Source organism: Carcharodon carcharias, chromosome 28 (assembly GCF_017639515.1).
Source record: "Carcharodon carcharias isolate sCarCar2 chromosome 28, sCarCar2.pri, whole genome shotgun sequence".
NCBI lineage: Eukaryota > Metazoa > Chordata > Chondrichthyes > Lamniformes > Lamnidae > Carcharodon > Carcharodon carcharias.
In genome coordinates, this window is record NC_054494.1 from 35,516,087 (window position 1) to 35,539,647 (window position 23,561).

General features: G+C 46.1%; 1 protein-coding gene across 1 annotated transcript in view; it reads left to right on the forward strand.

Annotated features, from left to right (window-relative positions):
• Positions 1–23,561, forward strand: part of cdh23 (cadherin-related 23) — a 704,187-nt gene that overhangs the window by 434,254 nt on the left and 246,372 nt on the right. Inside the window, exons 25-26 of the mRNA XM_041176120.1 lie at positions 6,768–6,881; positions 12,271–12,419. Coding sequence (XP_041032054.1) covers positions 6,768–6,881; positions 12,271–12,419 — 263 coding nt within the window. The remainder of the gene's footprint in view (positions 1–6,767; positions 6,882–12,270; positions 12,420–23,561) is intronic.

Genomic DNA, 23,561 nt, shown 5'->3' on the forward strand with positions numbered 1-23,561 from the left:
AAATCTGAATTAAAATGCTGGTGAGCAGAGATTGTGTGATCTGTCAAGAGCTGATGTTCAACTACTCTCGAGCCAGCAATTCCCATCAGCTTGCACCAACCTCAGCCACTTAGCCTGAAGAATATCCAAAACACAGCATACATTCCTCTGTGTATTGCTGTTTCCATCAGCAACATTTAATCAGAAAAAAAAGTTACTCACTGCAGTAGAGACTGGAGGAGGCCAATCAGCCCCTTGAGACACTTCTATCATTCATTTAGATCATGGTGGATCTGCATCCTAACTCCACCCCCCCACCTTGGTTCCATAGCCCTTAATACCTTTAGGAGTGACATGAATGTGGAACTCACTACCGTGGGGAGTGGTTCAAGTGAATAGTATCAATGCATTTAAAGGGGAGTTAGGCAAGCAAAATGATAGAGAAGGGAATAGAGGGTTATGACGATCGATTTAGATGAGAAGAGATAGAAGGAGACTTGTGTGGAGCAGAAACACCGGCATAGACTGGCTGGGCCGAATGGCCTGTTTCTGTGCCGTGGATTCCAAGTAACAAAAATCTCACCAGTTGATGTACAACAGGAACTTCAGTTACGAAGTTAGATCGGAGAAGTTGGGACTGTTTTCCTTGGAGAAAAGAAGGCTGAGAGAGGAGGTTTGATAAAGGTATTCAAAATCAGGAGGGGTCTGAACAGAGTAGACAGGGAGAAATTGCTCCCACCGATGAAAGGATGAAAATTGAGAGGGCACACATTTAAAGTAATTGGCAAAGAAAGCAAAGGTGACATGAGAAAAACTTTTTCACGCAGCAAGTGGTTGGGGTCTGGAATGCACTACCTGAGAGGGTAGCGGAGACAGGTTCCATTGAAGTATTTGGAAGGGAGTTAGACTGTTATCTGCAAAGGAAGAATGGGCAGGGTTATGGGGAGAAGGCGGAAAAAAGACGCTCAGGGAATTGTTCATTCGGAGAGACACCATGAGCCGAATAGCCTCCTTCTGCGCTGTAACAACTCCGAGATTCTGAGCGTGTGGAAATATCTCCTATCATTTTCGACACTTTGTCAGAAACTATCTAATCTGGGTGTAGATTTAGCTCAGTGGTGGTAATGTTTACCCCTCAGTCAGAGATTTAGAAATTCAACCCATCCAAAACAAGAGGACAAAACTTAGGCTAACATTTCAGTGCAACACTGAGGGAGTGCTGCCTTGTTACTGGAGCCTACTATGTGATACGGCTGCATCTGCTTTTTTTTTATTCATTGGTTGATGGGAAGTGGCGCTGCTGGCTTGCCCAGCATTTATTGCCCATCCCTAGTTCCCCTTGAGAAGGTGGTGGTGAGCTGCCACCTACAAACTCTGCAGTCCATGTAGTGTAGGTACGCCCAAAGTGCTGTTAGGAAGGGAGTTCCAGGATTTTGACCCAGCAACACTGAAGGAACGCCGATATATTTCCAAGTCAGGATGGTGAATCAAGGCTATGGGCCAAGTGCTGGTAAACAGGATTAGGTAGCTAGGTCAGGTGTTTTTCATGTGTCGGTGCAGACTCAGTGGGCCGAAGGGCCTCTTCTACACTGAGATTCTGTGATTCTGTGAGTGGCTTGGAGGGGAACTTGAAGGTTGTTGTGTTCCCATGCATCTGCTGCCCTTGTCCTTCTAGATGGTAGTGGGTTTGGAAGGTGCTGTTCAAGGAGCCTTGGTGATTTGCTGCAGTGCACCTTGTAGAAGGTACACACTGCTGCTACCGTGCATTGGCGGTGGAGGGAGTGAATGTACAGGGTGGTGGATGGGGTGCCAAAAGTGGGCTGCTGTGTCCTGGATGTTGTTGAGCTTCCTGAGTGTTGTGGGAGCTGCACTCATCCAGGCAAGTGGAGAGTATTCCATCACACTCCTGACTTGTGCCTTGTAGATGGTGGACAAAGTGGATGTAAGAGATCGCAGGGTGCCATTTGGAGAAGAGCAGCAAGTTCCTTTGGGCCAGAATTCCTCCCTTATGACAATAGAAATCTGAAATAAGCCAAGAAAATATTGGAAACACGCAGCAGGTCAGGCAGCATCTGGGGAGGGAGAAACAGAGTTAACGTAGTTGTAATGCAAAGTCATCAATCTGAAACCCTAACTCTATTTCTCTTGCTCCACACATGCAGCCTGACTCTGAGTTTTGTACAGCACTTTCCATTTTTATTAACTCCAGAAACAGATTATCTAGTCACCCTTGCTTTGGCTGGTTGTGGAACCTTCCAGTATATACATTAAGTGTTGTGTTTTTACTAGCTGCTAAATAGTCACTTTCATATCTTGAAATCTCATGTCTCATTGGGAGCTCTAAGTTTCATGTTCTTCAATATCAAGTATTTAATTTATTCATCCCTAACTAAAGCCCAGCAGTCATAAATGCAGAGTGATATTTAAGTTGTTGGTTGGAGGGAGCTGTAAATCCAATTGCACCAGGTATATCACTGAACACGGTTCCATTTAAATGATATTTAATGGATCCTTAAATGATGAGGCTTAGCTTAAATGACATGAGGGATTTAATCTTTCACTGGAATGGGAAGGAAGGATTTTCATTGATTCTATCACCTTCTGTTAAAGCTATTTGCACTGCAGTGATCCTTTTTAAATTCAAAATCTGTTTATAAGGAAATTTGAGGTTAGAAATTGGGGTTGGCAACTGAGAGAAATTGACTTTCATATTTTTTAAGGTAAGATTCTGTTGATACTGATGGCGTTAGGTTTGTATGTTGTTACGAGAGAGAACAGTAAACAGATGATGGTCTGCATTTCATTGTCTGAAAGTGCAGTGGAAACAGATTCCATAATAACTTTCAAAAGAGAATTGGATAAATACTTGATAAAAAGAAATATTGTAGGATTATGGGGTAAAAGTGGGGATTAATTGAATAGTTCCTTGAAAGAGCCACAATTGGCTGAAAAGCTTCCTTCTGCTCTGCAAGATTCAGTGAGTCTAAGGTTTCGACCAATCTGGAGTAAAGGGAGAACTCTTCAAGCTCCACATTCAACCAGAAGTTTGAGGATAATTGTTCATTCAAACGTAGCTAGAGTAAATCTTGATTGAGGAGCCTCTCGGGCTGAAACCTCCTTGTGTATTAATCAGCATTTTTTGATGTCAGACAGTGACATTTGAAAGCCGCAAAAGACCCAAGATGTGGCAGTAATAAGGTGAAAATTATACTGTCACTGCCCCCATCCCATTACGGATGTAATCATATCACCTTCCTCTCTGGCATTTTCATTCAATTGTATGGAGCAGAGAGAGATTTTACCTGGACACATTGGGCAGGAACAGCATTTTGAAAAGCTGCTCGACAGGATCAATGATGAAATAGTAAAATGAGGTCATGTTGAAGACATTGGGTTGACTCAAGGGTCTTTGATCTTGTTCTTCAGTTAACAAGTTGGCTCCCAGTGCAGCCAATTCTCCAAATTGCTTTGCTGCAACTCAGATGTTGAGTTTGTAAATTGTTGAAACTTAAAGCCCAATGTTAACTTGATGGTGAGTGGGGTGGGTGAAGGGGGCTCGGGGACCTGCTCGTGGGACATTGAAATCCCCAAGCTTTGTTTAAATGTTCCAAACAATCTCCTAATGTTGCCCCAACAAAATGTAACATCAGTTCATCTTGAACTGGATTAATAATTCTGAGTTGCACTCCACTGTCATTTGCATGGCTTTAGATTGTTTCCAAACAGCATTTGAGGAATCATAGAATGTTGTGGTACAGAAACAGGCCATTCGGCCCACAAAGCCTGTGATAAACCATGTGATCTGCCAAATTCAGTATCATCCTACTTAGCTCTCATACCCATCCATCGCTACAAGAAACTTCCTAATACCCTTTAAACCTTTGTTTACACACTCCCCTTCAACAATAGTTTGTGATGGAGAATTTCAAATTCTTAGCAATCTATGTAAAGACTTTTTTTTTTTGCCTACACCCTTAATTTTATTGGTGACCATCTAACTGTGCACCCCTCTCATTACCATCTCGCTAACCAGTGGAAAGAATTCTAATATGTACCATATTAGAAACTCGTAATCTTGTAAACCTTCATCAGATCATCCATTACATCTCAGTTATAGTTTCAAAACAACCTTTAACGTCTCAAGTCTCTCTTCATTATAATAGTCCCTAGCTTTGATAACAGCCAAGTGAAACTATCCTGCACCTTTCCCATTGCTTTTGTTGAGGTGCCAGCAATGGCTCAGTGGGTGGTACTTTCACCCCTGAGTCAGAAGGTTTGTGGGTTCAAATCTCTCTCCAGCGACTTGAGCACATAATCTAGGCTTACATTCCGGGGTACTATTGAGGGAGTGCTGCACTGTCAGAAGTGATGCCTTTGTTGTTAAGTTCAGTTTCTGCCTAATTTCTGTCAGGTGGGCTTAAAAATCCCATGGCACTATTGGAAGAAGAGCAGGGAGCTCTCCTGAGTGTCCTCAATGAGCATCAATAAAATAAGTTATCCAATCATTGTTGCATTGCTGTTTCTGGGAGCTTGCTGTGTACAAATTGGCTGCTGCTTTCCTATGTAACACGAGCGAGTACTTCATTAATTGTGAAGCACTTTGGAACATTGTGAAAGATGCTATATAAATCCAAGTCCCTCTTTTCTTACGTCCTTCAAAATTGATAATGATATGTCAGCAAATGTTGCAGAAGATTTGCTATTAGCATGATATTATAGCCTCAATTATTTACTATCTCTATTAGTGACTTGGAGGAGGGGGCAGAGTGTAATGTACCTAATTTGCTGATGATACTTCGGAAGGGCATGTTGTGATGAGGGCATAAGGAATCTGCAAGGGGATATAGATAAGTTGAGTGAGTGGGCAAAAACTTGGCAGATGGAGTTTAATGTCAGAAAGTATGAGGTCATGCATTTTGGTAGAAGTATCAAAAGGCAGACTATTATTTAAATGGAGAGAGACTCCAAATATGCAGCACTGAGGGATCTGGGTGTTCTTGTGCATGAAACACAAAAAGTTAGCATGCAGGTGCAGCGAGTAATTAAGAAGACAAATGGAATTTTGGCCTGTTATGCTAGGGGCTCGGGAGTTTAAAAATAGGGAAATCTTGTTACAACTGTACAGGGTGTTGGTGAGGCAGCACCTGGAGTACTGTGTACAGTTTTGGTCCCTCAATTTAAGAAAGGATATACTGATTTAGGAGTTAGTTCAAAAGAGATTCACTAGGTTAATTCCTAGAATGAAGGGGTTGACTTATCAAGAATGGCTAAACAGGTTAGGCCTTTATTTATTAGAGTTTAGAACAATGAGGGGTGATCTTATTGAGATGTATAAGATTCTGAGGGGCTTGACAGGGTAGGTGTTGAGAAGGTGTTTCCACTAGTCAGGGAATCGCAAACTAGGGGACATAGTTACAGAATAAGGGGACACTCATTTAAAACTGAGATACAAAGGAACTTCTTCTCTCAGAGGGTAGTGAATGTCTGGAATTCTCTACCCCAGAGAGTTGTGGAGGCGAGATCACTGAAAGTATTTAAAGAGGAGGTAGATAGATTTTTGAAATATCGGGGAGTTGAGGGCTGTGAGGAGCTGGCACGAAAGAGGAGTTGAGGCCTGGGGCAGATCAGCCATGGTCTTATTGAATGGCGGGGCAGGCTTGAGGGGCCGAATGGCCTACTCCTGCTCCTATTTCTTATGTTCTTATGGTTGATGTTTATCGATTGGAACTTTGTTAGCCACTAAGGACTTAAACACCATTTGTTTTTAGGTTAGTCTGAAAGTTGCAGTGTAACTGGGTGGTGAAGTTCTGATCACAGGTCAGGTTCTGGCCAACTGCAGTAAAGCTGGTGCACACCAGCCTGAGAACATTCCAAACTTCATTCTTAAACTTCACAGCCATAACAAAGAACAGGCTTTGCTCTTCAGCAGCATTGGGTTTGGATGTTCATGAATAGAGATTAAAACGAAAACCTAACCCCTCAGACTTCCCTGCAACTTAAAGGTTAGCATTGTGGCAGAACTGTCATGGGTGGTCCTTTTGTAGATAATTTATGAACGTTGCACTTTTTTGAGGGAGAGTGGTTCATTGAAGAAAGAGAAGATAAGTTTTTCCATTCAGTCAATGTAATCATTTAAATAAGCTGAAGAAGGTTGCTCTGCCAATGGGATCTGCGTACCCAAACATGAGCAACTGATAGCAGGAGTAAACAAGTATTTACATTACTGATGGAAATGGGTCTTTTAAGTACAAATGCTGATCTTGTTTCTATGGTTTTAGGAATGACATTGGACTCACTTGAACTGTAGGTGGGAGTAACACGGAACTGAGGAAGGGTTCCCGAAGATATCCCCCATCAGCTTAGACTTTTGACCAATAGAAATGATAGACTGTTGACAAGTATACTAGGAAAACATGTTACAGTGTATGTGAAGCGAGTGACATTAACAATCCAGCAGGTCTGGCAGCATTGGCGGAGAAGAAAAGAGTTGACGTTTCGAGTCCTCATGACCCTTCGACAGAACTATCATGAGACTCGAAACGTCAACTCTTTTCTTCTCCGCCGATGCTGCCAGACCTGCTGAGTTTTTCCAGGTAATTCTGTTTTTGTTTTTGTTTTGGATTTCCAGCATCCACAGTTTTTTTGTTTTTATCTCTGACATTAACAATCCGTCTGGTTCCTGTTATCTTGCAGGATCTCAGATCTGTCTGGCTGAATCTCTCAAATCTCTGCTTAGCCTGAAGCCAGCACTTCAGTCTTAAAAATAGTAATGCAGCTTGATCTTTCAGGTGGAAATGATGATGGAAAATTCAGCGTTGGCTTTCGGGATGGAATAGTCAGGACTGTGGTGAACCTGGACAGAGAAACCCAAGTTTCTTACACACTTATTTTGGAAGCTATTGGTGAGTAGCTTGTTAGCAGTTTTCAAATACCAAAAATATAGAATGTAACACTGTCATTTAAAAGACCAGAATAAGGAATCTCTTTAATCTCTGCTCCGCCAACTCTCACCTCTTGCATATCCTTGAATTTAATCGCTGCCGCATTAAGCTGCTTGGGCCCATCCCACTGGAATTCTCTCCGTAAACCCCTCCCTCCTCCTTTAGGATGCTCCTTAAAGCTCAACACTTAACCCCCCCATCCTAATGTCTCCTTATTAGGCTCGGTGTCAGTTTTTGTCTGATAATGCTCCTGCAAAGTGCTTTGGGACCTTTTCCAACATTAACAGTGCTGCGTGAGTGCAAGGTTTTTGTTTTAATTAGACAGAGTTGTTAAGGGTTCACTTTTCACAGAATCACAAATTTTAACGGCACAGAAGGAGGCCATTCGGCCCATCGTGTCTGCACCGTCTCTCCAAATGAGCAATATGACCTAGTGCCATCACCCTGCCTTTTCACCGTACCCCTGCGAGTTGGTTCTATTCAAATAATCATTTAATGTCCTCTTAAATGCCTCGATTGAACCTACCTCCACCACACTTCCAGGCAGTGCATTCCAGACCTGAACCTCTCGCTGTGTGAAAAAGTTTTTTCTCACCTCACATTTGTTTCTTTTGCAAATCACTTTAAATCTGTGCCCTCTCATTCTTTATCCTTTTATGAGCAGGAACAGTTTCACATCTACTCTGCCCAGCCCCCTTCATGATTTTGAACATCTCCATCAAATCTCCTCTTAACCGCCTTCTCTCCAAGGAGAACAGCCCCACTGATAGGTGTACTGCTCTGAAGTGACAGCTTAGAGGTTTTTGTGTTCAAGTTCCTGGAGTATGACTTGAACCCACAACACTCTGACTCAGGGGTGAGAGTGCTACCCACTGAGACCTCTGTTAGAAGTCGATATTGGATTGGTTGTTTGGCCGGGGATTGGTGTGTGGACCAAAGAGTTCTAAAAGAAGGGAGAAAGTAAAGGTGATTTTGCTCTTTAAAAATGCCAGAAACCTACTTGTGGGCATTTCCAACAGCAGAAGAAATCAGAGCAAGAGGGGTTATTTGAGTTGATGACAATCTCAGATTATCACATAAATGGCTGATAGGATGTGACATAAGTTGGCTTCTGCCGAGTGGTTTGATCCTTTCAAATTATGTCAGATTACTTTTCAGTATTATTATTTTTGACATTCATTATTAATAAGAATCATTGTTGTCATGCTGTCCTATTGGGGCACAAAATCTTTTTTGAAAAGAAATATTAAGAAATGGTTGCGCATCTCATAACTCAAATTGGATTTTACAAAAGTTCCTGCACAACTTGAGTGCAACAAAATAGCCTTGGCAGCAATCAGACAAATGCTAGACAAGGCTTCTGGCTAGTGGCATAGTGCTCGGGTCAGACTAGCCCTTAAGAGCTACATTTATTCCGGTCACTGAAGCATTCAAGTCGTGCAGGCTATGCAGAGGAGAGTCATGAGCGTGGATTAACCAGGAAATGAACTAGCAAATTTAGACCCTTCAACTTCAGTAGGAGGTGACTGAGAGGGGACCCTCCGGCCATGCACAGCTCAGTAAACAGCATGGAGAAGGCTAATTGGAACACGCTTTCAAGTTCAGCCGTGATGAGCAGATTTCGGGACACGGTAATGGGCTGAATTCAGGTCTGATATCGGGGGAAGTCTTCATACTGAGTTATCAGTATGGGGGAAGGTCAATGGGGAACAGAGTGAAGGCGAAAACACTGGAGCCGTTTAAGATAAAAGCAAAAAACTGCGGATGCTGGAAATCCAAAACAAAAACAAAAATACCTGGAAAAACTCAGCAGGTCTGGCAGCATCTGCGGAGAGAAACACAGTTAACCAAACTGCAGTTAACTCTGTTCCTCTCCACAGATACTGCCAGACCTGCTGAGTTTTTCCAGGTGTTTTTGTTTTTGTTTTGGAGCCATTTAAGAGGCAGTTAGTGGCTAAGTTGGGGGCATTACAGGGTTATATGAAAGAAACAGGCCATGTAAGCTCCACATCCTGTACTTGGTATTGTGAGCTATAAAAAAAAACCAAGCATCTCTTCAAATAATTCTTTGAAGAGCAATTTCCAAAAACAACCTACAGTAAAGGGACTTGAGGCAATAAATGTTTATGTCTTCATCATTTTTTGTTGCCAGCAGTAAAGTTTGCTTGTGAAACCTTCTGACACCACTTCAACAACTTTCTTTCATTAACGTCTGAAGCAGGACCTGCACTTCTGAAATCCACCAGTGGCTGTGAAGCACTTTGGGGGTCTCTGAAAGATGTGAACTCGGAATGATCCAAGGCTCCAGCAGAGTGGTTCAGCTCATTGTCTTTGTGCCAGTGTTCATCTCCACCTGATCTAATCACTGTCCCCTGCTCAACCCCCATTCTCTTCAGTGCCCCTTTCTCAAGTCACAATCTTATTCCGTGTTTTATTTGAAAAAAATTCTGTCTCAACATGGTTTACAACTGATAATAGCAGATTTGAACCACCCCCAACAGATGTTTTTTCTATAGCACTCATCCCTCATGATTTGCTGTCCTACTGTGCATGTTCTGTGCTACTGAGAACACTTGGATCCTGCACTTTCTGGCACTATTCCTGCTGGTGACGATGGGGTAGAGAGGCTCTTCACCCAGTAGGCCCCCCTAAGCTAAACTCTAACAGGAGATGCTGAAATAAGGGTTTACAGAACCAATTCTGTTTCGAGGCCAGTTGGATGGGCCTGTCTTATGGCAAACTGAACCCTAACCCCTTCCCTCTGGTCCAGAGTCATTCGCAGAGCACTTTATGTCTGTGTAAACTTGCCAACAGACGTGATTTAAGTAATGCCAAGCGCCAGTTTATTAATTTCCGGCCTAACACGCTATTGTCATAAAAGAAAGCCTTTTGAGAAGCAAAGGTTTCCATGGGACAGAAGCAAAAGGGGAATCTAAGTCTCTTGGGTTTAATTTCACGTGGAAAGTTATTTATTGAGTGGCGTCGGCAGTGAAAACGGAGAGAATATGGGAATGTAAGAGATGATTTGTGTGCTAGTCAAACCCCAGGAGGACAGACATAAGGTTTCCTCTCAGCAATGTATCAAAAGTAAAACACTACAGACGCTGAAATAACATCATAATAATTACAGACGTAATAACAGAGAATGCAGGAAACACTGCCTAGGTCAGGCAGCACCTTTGGAGAGAGAAACGGAGTTAACGGGCGGAATTTTCCGGGTCCCACCAACAGCGGGAATCCTAGTGGGCGGGAGCGGAAAATTCGGAGTGCCAGAAGTTGGATTTCCGCTGGCAGGAAAACAAGTCGGAATTTTCCCCTCAGCACTTTCAAGGTGGCCTAATGATGAGTCAACTTACCCGCTGATCCACGTCAGGAACCACATTTGCAGCATTAGCAACTGCTCATTCAAAAAGCAACTCGCCAGAATCAGGTTCTCCCTCCTAATCATGTACCACGCCATCAGGTAATTAGACAGGTCTGATTCACGGCCGGATATAAGTGGTGTGCAGTTGCCCACCTTCACTTCATTCGTAACTTGGAGGTGCATACACCATTGAAAGCCTACCATCAAGACTGCTGCTCCAGCTCATCACTGCCAAAGCTGCCCTCTCAGGCGACACTGGTGGGGTGCAGACAGGACTGCGCGCACTGGACGCTGTGGGGTGCAGACAGGGCTGTTCACACTGGGTGCTGTGGGGTGCAGACAGGGCTGTTCGCACTGAGTGCTGTGGGGTGCAGACAGGACTGCGCGCACTGGGTGCTGTGGGGTGCAGACAGGGCTGTTCACACTGGGTGCTGTGGGGTGCAGACAGGGCTGTTCACACTGAGTGCTGTGGGGTGCAGACAGGGCTGTTCACACTGGGTGCTGTGGGGTGCAGACAGGGCTGTTCACACTGGGTGCTGTGGGGTGCAGACAGACAGGACTGTTCTATACCAACAGGGAGCAGCATGGGGAAGGTGGGGAGGGGGGGAATTAGGCAGAGACATGAGGATGAAGGGAATAGCGGAGGGAGGGGAGGATTGGCAGGCAGAGGGATGCCCAGCCAGCGTGAAAAGCGTGCTGCAGCTCTCAGCGCTGCCAGGATGGGGGCAGGAGGAGCACAAGCGCTGAATTTGACCCATACACGTGGGTGCTGCGCGGTAATAGCTCCCTGAGGCACAGGAGATTTTTATCAACAAAAATAAAGATTCTTAAAATAATGTAAACCTGTCCCCTCATGTGACTCTGTCACATGAACAGGGGCATGTTAAATATGGGTTTAAAAAGTTTTGTTATTTTAATCACTGGTCGAAACCCCATCCCGCCCGTGGAAGAGGTTTCACCAAAAATGCAAAGGCCACTCGGCCTTTTCTCCCACCAACCGGGCGGTTAGACGAGCAGTGAAAAATTCCAACCAATTAGTTGATTTAAGGGCCTTAATAGGCCGCTTCATCGTCGGCAGGCACGCTGCCAACTCCCACCGGCTGAAATGTTGCACATCATTTTAGGCCCAAGGGCGTCAGGCGCTTGTCCGCACACCGAGTGGAAAATTTTGGCCTTAGTTCCCGGAGGTGAAAACTCCGCTCAACGTTCCAGGCCATCACCCTTCATCAGAACGAGGAAAAGTTTAACGTTGTGACAGGTTTTAAACAGGTAGAGAGGCCGGGAAGAGAGGCCAGAGGAGGCCAAGAACACGAAGGAAGGTCTGTGATACGGTGAAGGGCAGTGGAGATTTAAATGTCAAAAGGGATGGTGGTGTAAGGGCAAAAGGATATGGTAATGAAACACATTTTTTTTTAAAAGGTGGAGGAGGTGTCTAGAAGAGGTGTAAATGGCAATAATGGGATGGTTACCTGCAGTTGTGGTCCAAACAAATGGGAGCCGTGGTTATGATGTGCAATTGTTGAAGCCATTGTTGAGTTCAGAAGATGCGTAATGGAAAGATGAGGTGCTGTTCCGTGTGATTCCTGTAAGCTCTGTGAGGACAATGTAAGCTCTGTGAGGACAATGTAAGAGGCTGAGAACAGAGAGATCAGAACGAGAGCAGGGACAGAGAATTGAAATGACAGGTGCCTGAAAGCACAGAGTCACGCTTGTGGACTGAACAGAGGTATTCAGAAAAATGATCTCACAACCTGCGCTCGATCTCCTCAGCATAGAGGAGACGACATCACGAGCAACAACTGTACTTGTAATCTGACGGTTTTGATGGCTCTGAGAAGGGAGTGATTTCCTGTGTTCGAGCAAAATTTTAGACCTGCTTATAAAGAGCATATTTACAATTTTGTAGCAGGTACATTTGGAGAAGCAAGAAGAATGGTTATTTGGTGGAATTGAGGGAGTTGATGATCTGCTGTGGTCTTTGTACAGATAATGGACCAGCAGGAAGCAGAAAGACTGGGACCGCGACGGTGTACATCGTGGTGTTGGACGTGAATGATAACCGACCCATCTTCCTGCAGAACTCCTTTGAGGCCAGTGTCCTCGAAAACATCACAGCATCTGTCAGTGTGGTGCAGGTGAGTTGAATTGGATGCTGCTGACTGGACAATCTGAGGAGCAGTCCTGAATCGTAACGCTGAAACTTGATTAACTAACAATCTCTGTTACCTCCTCCAGCCCCACAACCTTCTGAGGTCTGCTGCAGTTCTAATCTTTGTCCTCTGTTGTCCACTCACACCCCTCCACTTCCTCCATCCCTTGGCATCCGTGCCTTCAGCCATCTTGGTCCTAAGCTCTATAATTCCATCCCTAAACCTTCTCACTGCTCCCTCCTCCTTTAAGACACTCCTTAAAACCTACCCCTTTGACCAAGCCTTTGGTCATCTGGCCCTAATATTTCCTTAGGTGGATCATTGTCAAATTTTGCTTCGTTTAACTCCTATGAAACACTTTGGGACTTTTGCTACTATATAAATGCAAGTTGTTGTTGTTGTTGATCATCACACCTTCCTCGTGTTGTGGAGAGTTAGAGAGTTTTAATTTGTGTAACAGCACATCACCTGTTTCAGGATGTCCAGCAACTAAAGAAATGGTTTTGAAACACAGTGACTGTCGAGGTAAAGGTAACAACTCTTTACATACAGCAAGATCCCACAAACAGCAATAGGATGAATGGCCAGTTAACCTAGTGGTGGTGTTTGTGGAAGGACATTGGGACAGCTGCCTGCACTTTGTCCGGTATTGCAGTGGGATCTTCAATGTCTATCTAAGCGGGCACATGAAGCCTTGGTGTAACATCTCGACCAGGTACAGCCGCAGACCCATAAATCGTCCAATCCCCTGAAAACTGCCCACTGTCCACGGACTAAGCACACCCACCACTCTCCACCCACCTGTAACCTGCCTCGGGGCAAAGAGTACCCATCCACTCACTGAGACAAAGATTGAACTCTGCCCATTTTTACATTGAAGCAAAAAGCCATTTCATTCTGTGCCCTTATGCTGAAGCAAAAGTCATACTTGACCACTCTCCCCCTCTCGCTCTGCCCCGCCCCACCAATAAACTCCTCCCAATTTCATGAAAAAGCCTCCAGCTAAGATTGCATTCACTCCACTGAGGCAGACTAATGCCAGAATCCCTCTCCCTTTCTTTACCACCCACCACCTCCCCCCCACCCCCCACTTGCCCTCTCACCCTTTCTCACTTATTTCCTCTTCCTTCCACTGTTCCTCTTGACCCATCCTCTTCATTTCTCCCCTTTACTGTTCATCTTTGAACACCTCTCCTCGCCTTCCCCTCTTCCTCATCCCCTACTCCTCCTTTCCCATCCCCCTCTTTTCACCCTTTCCTCTTCCCTGCCCCTCCTTCTCCCATCCCTTATTTTTCCATCCTTTCTCCTCCACCATTTTGGCTTCCCCCCCCCATTTGCTCCTTCCTCCACCCCCACCACCACGTTTTGCCTCATCTCGCTTCTCTCCCCTCTCAGTTGCAGAGGGGAGGGAAGGATGCTGTCCTTAGTTTCTCTCACTCCCCCCCGCCCCATTCCCACTGCCCTTCTGACTACCACCTCTCCTCTTTCCCGCCTAGTTTAAGTGTCTCCCTGTCCTCCAACCCTGCTTGACCTGAAAGCTGACTCTCTTGGGCAGCGTCAGATATCAGTTAATGAATCAGAAATAATGAATGCGCGATCATTCTGAGCCAGATAACACATCTTCCAGTCAGACCTGCCTGGCATGCTTCCCTCCTATGATCAAACTCAGGTGTTAGCTTGGCTCAGTTGGCAGCTGACATACTGAAGCGGTGGGTTCAAGTGTGTAATCTGGGTCATTAGAGATTGGCCTGTTTGCTTCCATTCCTCTGGCCTGTCACTCCAATGAAAAGTGAAGTCATGTAGTTTTCCTGCACAAGGGCTCTCATGCCTGGTCCTAGCACCATGATCGCTGCCAAGCCTTGAGAGTTTTTGCAGCAACCCACCCAAAACATTGGCAATAGATTTCACTCCGAGAAAAGATTAGTTTGAGACATGGTGATTTGAGGTTCCCAGTGCCATCTCCAGGTATGGAGCAGTCAGATTTTTGTTTCTCTCTGTTTCCTAACTGGAGATCCTTTTCCATGAGATACCATACACTGGGGAGGGAGAGTGGAACAAGTGGTACACTGATGTTTCAGTGAAGCCAGTTGGTCTGTTGCTATTAATTATTCCAAACTCAGGAGCATTAGATCTGGTTATTACTCAGTGGCTGGCTGTTCAGATGTTTTAGTAAATGGAATGAAATGCACACCCTTGGCCAAGAACATTGAAGAAAGAATGTTTATGTCTCAGACTTATTTCTTTAAAACTGTTGCTGAAATGCAGCAAAAAATGGATCCAGGGAAGTACGCAGACCCCTCAGTAGAGCGTGGCAGATGTCAGGGACAGAATGTGTTTGTGCCCTTACTGCCTGTAATCAGAATTGTGTATCTTTTGTTACCCTTAGAGTGTGTATTCCAATTAAATAATTCAGCAGCAAGATTTTGAGAGTTTAGAATACATAAATATTTTTATTCTCAGACATGTTAACCCCAAGCTAATGCACCGTCACACTCACAGTCACATGCACACGGACACGCACACGCATACGCACACGCGGGCCTGAACTTTCAGCTCGGAGGGCGGGCACGATCGGCAGGCTTGGGATCTGCCAGAAACCGGGCCGCTGTCAGCCCCCAACCACGATTTCACACTGGCCGGCCAATTAGTGGCCAGCCAACGTGAAGCTTGCGCTGAAAAAGTCAGCGCGGCTGAGCTGGTAGCGGGAAGAGGGTGTCAACATGGACGTGGACCAGCGCTGACAGCTCCCTGAAGGCAGAGCGCTGCCTCAGGGAGCGGAAGACCTGAAAAAGCAAACCTAAAGGTTTCAAAAGCTGAAAAAAGTGCCCATGTTTCATAATCAATCACCTGAAAATTTAGCTAATGACAATGTTGTCCACAGAAACTTATTTATATTTTCATGGAGGTCTCATCCCGCCCGTGAATGAGGTTTGATGAAAGATGCAAAGGCCGATTTGCCCGCCCGCCAAACGTAAGGTTGGACGGGCAGCAAAAAAATCGGAGTTAGTTGCGCTGCTAATGCTTAATTTCCCACTTAATTGTCGGCGGGCACGCTTCTGACTTTTGTGTGCACCCACCGACCAAAATATCACAGGAGCGCGGGACAATGTCAGGATGCTCGCCCAGCATCATCTCGCGCTATTTTACACCCGATTGGGTCGAATGCTTGTCCACCTGTGAGCCGTAAAATTCAGCCCACACTCACAGACATACATGTACACACTTACACATATACACGTACAAAGATTGGACACAGATAAAGTTAGTGCACCTTTACAGATTACAGTTAATTCACTCTCTGATTTACAGTTCCCAGTCTCTCGGGTGGCAGGCCTGTGGCTTCTTGAATGGATATGATGACTTAAAGTTGAAGGGAGGGTCTTGTGAAGCCAAGGGTTCACTCCAGGTTGAAAGGTTTTCTTGTAGTCAAATATCTAGGAGGCTGGTGAACTTTGAAAGTGAAATAGGTTAAGCACTTTGGCTGCAAATGACTTACTGCTAGTTTCAGAGTCTGGTTCTCAGATTGGCTGATGACTGATGGATCTGCTGGGTCCTGGGGTAATAAGGGTGCAGTCCCTCTAGCTACAATCACATGACTGCTCAGTTTGCACTTCTGAGGCCGACCCAGTCTAGTTTAGATGGCGAAGGCCACCATGATGCAATGGGAAGTTGATAGTGACCATTGAGTTTTGATTTTACCTTTCATCCAATATGAAACACGGAGACAGGCAGTCTGGAAATGCAGTGGTCTTTAAGTGTTGGCCCATCCTTAAACAAAGAGGTGTGTGAATTCCACAAATGGCTGTGAGGTACCCACACCTATGTCCGTTTTTAATTAGCTATTCACTGGAGACTTGATACTGTCTGTAGTCCACATGCCAAAAGTCACATGATTTGCAGCAGCCACCTTAACACTTGGTTGTGCCCAATTTTTAAAAGTATTGACTGAAAGTTCATAATATGACATGCCTGTACTGGGCTTGACACAGAGCTCCAAGTGTAATCCACTTCTGGAATGCCACATCCCATCCACTACTGCATCATGGTGGCATCAGTGTCTCATGACAATATTTAAACAAGATGACCAGCGCCTGCTCCGTTGGGGTCAGGGATGGAGGTCACTGGTGGGTGCATCCAGAATGTGTTAATCCGAGATGTTGATCATGAAGGTTCACTCTTCTTCACCCCAATCCCTGCATATTAGGGTCTGCTTATCTCTTACTCTTTATCAGAATATTGTTGATTGAAGCCCCCACACTGGGACTTCGCATGACAAGGGCCAAAATTCCAGTACCCTACTGAGGGAGTGCTGTGTTGCCAGAGCCTGCTGTCTTTCAGATGAGATGTCAAACTGAGGTACTGTCTCTTTGCTCAGGTGGACATGTAAAAGGTCCCATGGTACTAGTAAGAGAAGAGCAGAGAGCTCTTGGTCTTCTGCCCAATGTTCTTTGCTGAACAAACACCACTGAAACACACTAATTGGTTATTCATCTTTGTGGGGGCTTTGTTGTGTGGAAAATGGCTGTTCAATTTAATTACATTGATTTACTTAACGATGGTCACTGCACTCCAAAGCAATTAATTATTTTTGTGTGAAGCACTTTGAGACACATGAGAGAGCCAAGAACAGATGAGTTGTAAGATCAGCAGAAGTGTTTTGTTCTTTTCACAAGGGAAGAGCTAGAATAGAGTAGCAGCAATTTGATCATTGCTTAGTGTGTGAGAATTGCGAATAAATACATATTTCCCTGTGAAATCATTCATAGTCCAAACTACATGGCATTGTTGGAATGTTGATTAGTGATAAGCTGAGTGGTGTAGTGTAGTCTGAGGCCAACATAATGACGACAGTTTTTATAATGTAGAATGGTACTTGTTGGCTGTAGTTTGAAGACAGAAGACCCTTTGTTATAGGACAGCCTGTTGTCCGATTGGGATTATTTTTCTGAGCCAATGCACAGCCGGAGAAACCTCTCACTGATGCCGAAGTGCAATTATTGTCACATCACCAAGCTGCTTCTCTCCTCCTTGATAAACAATGAGTAAATGGTGAGCAGAAAATTGCCGATGCTGTTTAGCTGAAACAAAAACTCTCACAACATCTGTGGAGGTTGCAGAGTGGAGTTAAAGTTTTAGGTGCAGACTCTCACTCAAACCACTTGTAACATTGGAAACAAAAACAGAATTACCTGGAAAAACTCAGCAGGTCTGGCAGCATCGGCGGAGAAGAAAAGAGTTGACGTTTCGAGTCCTCATGACCCTTCGACAGAACTTGAGTTCGAGTCCAGGAAAGAGCTGAAATATAAGCTGGTTTAAGGTGTGTGTGTGGGGGGCGGAGAGATAGAGAGACAGAGAGGTGGAGGGGGTTGGTGTGGTTGTAGCGACAAACAAGCAGTGATAGAAGCAGATCATCAAAAGATGTCAACAACAATAGTACAATAGAACACATAGGTGTTAAAGTTAAAGTTGGTGATATTATCTAAACGAATGTGCTAATTAAGAATGGATGGTAGGGCACTCAAGGTATAGCTCTAGTGGGTTTTTTTTTATTTTTTATATAATGGAAATAGGTGGGAAAAGGAAAATCTTTATAATTTATTGGGAAAAAAAAAAGAAGGGGGAAACAGAAAGGGGGTGGGGATGGGGGAGGGGACTCACGACCTAAAGTTGTTGAATTCAATATTCAGTCCGGAAGGCTGTAAAGTCCCTAGTCGGAAGATGAGGTGTTGTTCCTCCAGTTTGCGTTGGGCTTCACTGGAACAATGCAGCAAGCCAAGGACAGACATGTGGGCAAGAGAGCAGGGTGGAGTGTTAAAATGGCAAGCGACAGGGAGGTTTGGGTCATTCTTGCGGACAGACCGCAGGTGTTCTGCAAAGCGGTCGCCCAGTTTACGTTTGGTCTCTCCAATGTAGAGGAGACCACATTGGGAGCAACGAATGCAGTAGACTAAGTTGGGGGAAATGCAAGTGAAATGCTGCTTCACTTGAAAGGAGTGTTTGGGTCCTTGGACGGTGAGGAGAGAGGAAGTGAAGGGGCAGGTGTTGCATCTTTTGCGTGGGCAAGGGGTTGTGCCATAGGAGGGGGTTGAGGAGTAGGGGGTGATGGAGGAGTGGACCAGGGTGTCCCGGAGGGAGCGATCCCTACGGAATGCCGATAAGGGGGGTGAAGGGAAGATGTGTTTGGTAGTGGCATCATGCTGGAGTTGGCGGAAATGGCGGAGGATGATCCTTTGAATGCGGAGGCTGGTGGGGTGATAAGTGAGGACAAGGGGGACCCTATCATGTTTCTGGGAGGGAGGAGAAGGAGTGAGGGCGGATGCGCGGGAGATGGGCCGGACACGGTTGAGGGCCCTGTCAACGACTGTGGGTGGAAAACCTCGGTTAAGGAAGAAGGAGGACATGTCAGAGGAACTGTTTTTGAATGTAGCATCATCGGAACAGATGCGACGGAGGCGAAGGAACTGAGAGAATGGGATGGAGTCCTTACAGGAAGTGGGGTGTGAGGAGCTGTAGTCGAGATAGCTGTGGGTGTCGGTGGGTTTGTAATGGATATTGGTGGACAGTCTATCACCAGAGATTGAGACAGAGAGGTCAAGGAAGGGAAGGGAAGTGTCAGAGATGGACCACGTGAAAATGATGGAGGGGTGGAGATTGGAAGCAAAATTAATAAATTTTTCCAAGTCCTGACGAGAGCATGAAGCAGCACCGAAATAATCATCGATGTACCGGAGAAAGAGTTGTGGAAGGGGGCCGGAGTAGGACTGCAACAAGGAATGTTCCACATACCCCATAAAGAGACAGGCATAGCTGGGGCCCATGCGGGTACCCATAGCCACACCTTTTATTTGGAGGAAGTGAGAGGAGTTGAAGGAGAAATTGTTCAGCGTGAGAACAAGTTCAGCCAGACGGAGGAGAGTAGTGGTGGATGGGGATTGTTCGGGCCTCTGTTCGAGGAAGAAGCTAAGGGCCCTCAGACCATCCTGGTGGGGGATGGAGGTGTAGAGGGATTGGACGTCCATGGTGAAGAGGAAGCGGTAGGGGCCAGGGAACTGGAAATTGTTGATGTGACGTAAGGTGTCAGAGGAATCACGGATGTAGGTGGGAAGGGACTGGACAAGGGGAGAGAGAAGGGAGTCAAGATAACGAGAAATGAGTTCTGTGGGGCAGGAGCAAGCTGAGACGATCGGTCTACCGGGGCAGTTCTGTTTGTGGATTTTGGGTAGGAGATAGAAGCGGGCCGTCCGAGGTTGGGCAACTATCAGGTTGGAAGCTGTGGGAGGGAGATCCCCAGAGGAGATGAGGTCAGTGACAGTCCTGGAAACAATGGCTTGATGTTCAGTGGTGGGGTCATGGTCCAGGGAGAGGTAGGAGGAAGTGTCTGCGAGTTGACGCTCAGCCTCCGCGTGGTAGAGGTCAGTGCGCCAGACAACAACAGCACCACCCTTGTCAGCGGGTTTGATGACAATGTCAGGGTTGGACCTGAGAGAATGGAGTGCAGTAAGTTCAGAGAGAGACAGGTTAGAATGGGTGAGAGGAGCAGAGAAATTGAGACGACTAATGTCGCGCCGACAGTTCTCAATGAAAAGATCGAGAGAAGGTAAGAATCCAGAGGGAGGGGTCCAGGTGGAGGGAGAATATTGAAGATGGGTAAAAGGATCCGTTGAACTGGGAGAGGACTCCTGCCCAAAGAAGTGAGCCCGGAGACGAAGACGGCGGAAGAAGAGTTCAGTATCATGCCGAGCCCGAAATTCATTGAGGTGAGGGCGTAAGGGTATGAAACTAAGTCCTTTGCTGAGCACTGAACGTTCAGCATCGGAGAGGGGAAGGTCAGGGGGTATAGTGAATACACGGCTGGGGCTGGGATTGGAAGATGGGGTGGGGACGGAGGGACAGGCAGGGGTGGAGGGTCCTAGATGGGTGTTGGTGTCGATGAGTTGTTGGAGCTTGCGTTCCTTAGCACTTGAAAGAAAGAGAAAAAGTTTCTTGTTGAGGCGTCGGATGAGCCGAAGGATAAAATGAAACTGGGGGCACGCGCAGCTTTGAAAAAGGGTACGGCGGTGCTGCTGGAGGGAGAGGTCGAGTGTGTTCATATGGCGGCGCATGGCACTGAGAGTGGATTTCAGAATGTGACGGGAACAGCAGTCCGAGAAACGTTTTATGTCCCGGAGATACCTGTAATCCTGGGTGGGTTCGAAACATGAGGGGTGGAATTTCAGTTGAAATCCATGTGGGGTAAGTCGGAGACGGAGACAGTCACTGAGAAAGGAGATATGGCTGTGAAAGCGGGTTTTAGTAAACACCTTGTCAAACACTAGGAGAGAAATGGAAAGCAATGAAGGTGAACAAGGCAACAGAGAAATCCAGAAATCTTGTCGCAGAGAGGAACAGAACTTCTTCAAGGAGGTAGGCATTTCTTGAAGAGCAGTGGCAGTCAATTAAACACAGAGATAAAAACAAAAAAACTGCGGATGCTGGAAATCCAAAACAAAAACAGAATTACCTGGAAAAACTCAGCAGGTCTGGCAGCATCGGCGGAGAAGAAAAGAGTTGACGTTTCGAGTCCTCATGACCCTTCGACAGAACTTGAGTTCGAGTCCAGGAAAGACACCCTGGTCCACTCCTCCATCACCCCCTACTCCTCAACCCCCTCCTATGGCACAACCCCTTGCCCACGCAAAAGATGCAACACCTGCCCCTTCACTTCCTCTCTCCTCACCGTCCAAGGACCCAAACACTCCTTTCAAGTGAAGCAGCATTTCACTTGCATTTCCCCCAACTTAGTCTACTGCATTCGTTGCTCCCAATGTGGTCTCCTCTACATTGGAGAGACCAAACGTAAACTGGGCGACCGCTTTGCAGAACACCTGCGGTCTGTCCGCAAGAATGACCCAAACCTCCCTGTCGCTTGCCATTTTAACACTCCACCCTGCTCTCTTGCCCACATGTCTGTCCTTGGCTTGCTGCATTGTTCCAGTGAAGCCCAACGCAAACTGGAGGAACAACACCTCATCTTCCGACTAGGGACTTTACAGCCTTCCGGACTGAATATTGAATTCAACAACTTTAGGTCGTGAGTCCCCTCCCCCATCCCCACCCCCTTTCTGTTTCCCCCTTCTTTTTTTTCCCAATAAATTATAAAGATTTTCCTTTTCCCACCTATTTCCATTATATAAAAAATAAAAAAAAAAAAACCCACTAGAGCTATACCTTGAGTGCCCTACCATCCATTCTTAATTAGCACATTCGTTTAGATAATATCACCAACTTTAACTTTAACACCTATGTGTTCTATTGTACTATTGTTGTTGACATCTTTTGATGATCTGCTTCTATCACTGCTTGTTTGTCGCTACAACCACACCAACCCCCTCCACCTCTCTGTCTCTCTATCTCTCCGCCCCCCACACACACACCTAAAACCAGCTTATATTTCAGCTCTTTCCTGGACTCGAACTCAAGTTCTGTCGAAGGGTCATGAGGACTCGAAACGTCAACTCTTTTCTTCTCCGCCGATGCTGCCAGACCTGCTGAGTTTTTCCAGGTAATTCTGTTTTTGTTTTGGATTTCCAGCATCCGCAGTTTTTTTGTTTTTATCTCTGTGTTTAATTGACTGCCACTGCTCTTCAAGAAATGCCTACCTCCTTGAAGAAGTTCTGTTCCTCTCTGCGACAAGATTTCTGGATTTCTCTGTTGCCTTGTTCACCTTCATTGCTTTCCATTTCTCTCCTAGTGTTTGACAAGGTGTTTACTAAAACCCGCTTTCACAGCCATATCTCCTTTCTCAGTGACTGTCTCCGTCTCCGACTTACCCCACATGGATTTCAACTGAAATTCCACCCCTCATGTTTCGAACCCACCCAGGATTACAGGTATCTCCGGGACATAAAACGTTTCTCGGACTGCTGTTCCCGTCACATTCTGAAATCCACTCTCAGTGCCATGCTCCGCCATATGAACACACTCGACCTCTCCCTCCAGCAGCACCGCCGTACCCTTTTTCAAAGCTGCGCGTGCCCCCAGTTTCATTTTATCCTTCGGCTCATCCGACGCCTCAACAAGAAACTTTTTCTCTTTCTCTCAAGTGCTAAGGAACGCAAGCTCCAACAACTCATCGACACCAACACCCATCTAGGACCCTCCACCCCTGCCTGTCCCTCCGTCCCCACCCCATCTTCCAATCCCAACCCCAGCCGTGTATTCACTATACCCCCTGACCTTCCCCTCTCCGATGCTGAACGTTCAGTGCTCAGCAAAGGACTTAGTTTCATACCCTTACGCCCTCACCTCAATGAATTTCGGGCTCGGCATGATACTGAACTCTTCTTCCGCCGTCTTCGTCTCCGGGCTCACTTCTTTGGGCAGGAGTCCTCTCCCAGTTCAACGGATCCTTTTACCCATCTTCAATATTCTCCCTCCACCTGGACCCCTCCCTCTGGATTCTTACCTTCTCTCGATCTTTTCATTGAGAACTGTCGGCGCGACATTAGTCGTCTCAATTTCTCTGCTCCTCTCACCCATTCTAACCTGTCTCTCTCTGAACTTACTGCACTCCATTCTCTCAGGTCCAACCCTGACATTGTCATCAAACCCGCTGACAAGGGTGGTGCTGTTGTTGTCTGGCGCACTGACCTCTACCACGCGGAGGCTGAGCGTCAACTCGCAGACACTTCCTCCTACCTCTCCCTGGACCATGACCCCACCACTGAACATCAAGCCATTGTTTCCAGGACTGTCACTGACCTCATCTCCTCTGGGGATCTCCCTCCCACAGCTTCCAACCTGATAGTTGCCCAACCTCGGACGGCCCGCTTCTATCTCCTACCCAAAATCCACAAACAGAACTGCCCCGGTAGACCGATCGTCTCAGCTTGCTCCTGCCCCACAGAACTCATTTCTCGTTATCTTGACTCCCTTCTCTCTCCCCTTGTCCAGTCCCTTCCCACCTACATCCGTGATTCCTCTGACACCTTACGTCACATCAACAATTTCCAGTTCCCTGGCCCCTACCGCTTCCTCTTCACCATGGACGTCCAATCCCTCTACACCTCCATCCCCCACCAGGATGGTCTGAGGGCCCTTAGCTTCTTCCTCGAACAGAGGCCCGAACAATCCCCATCCACCACTACT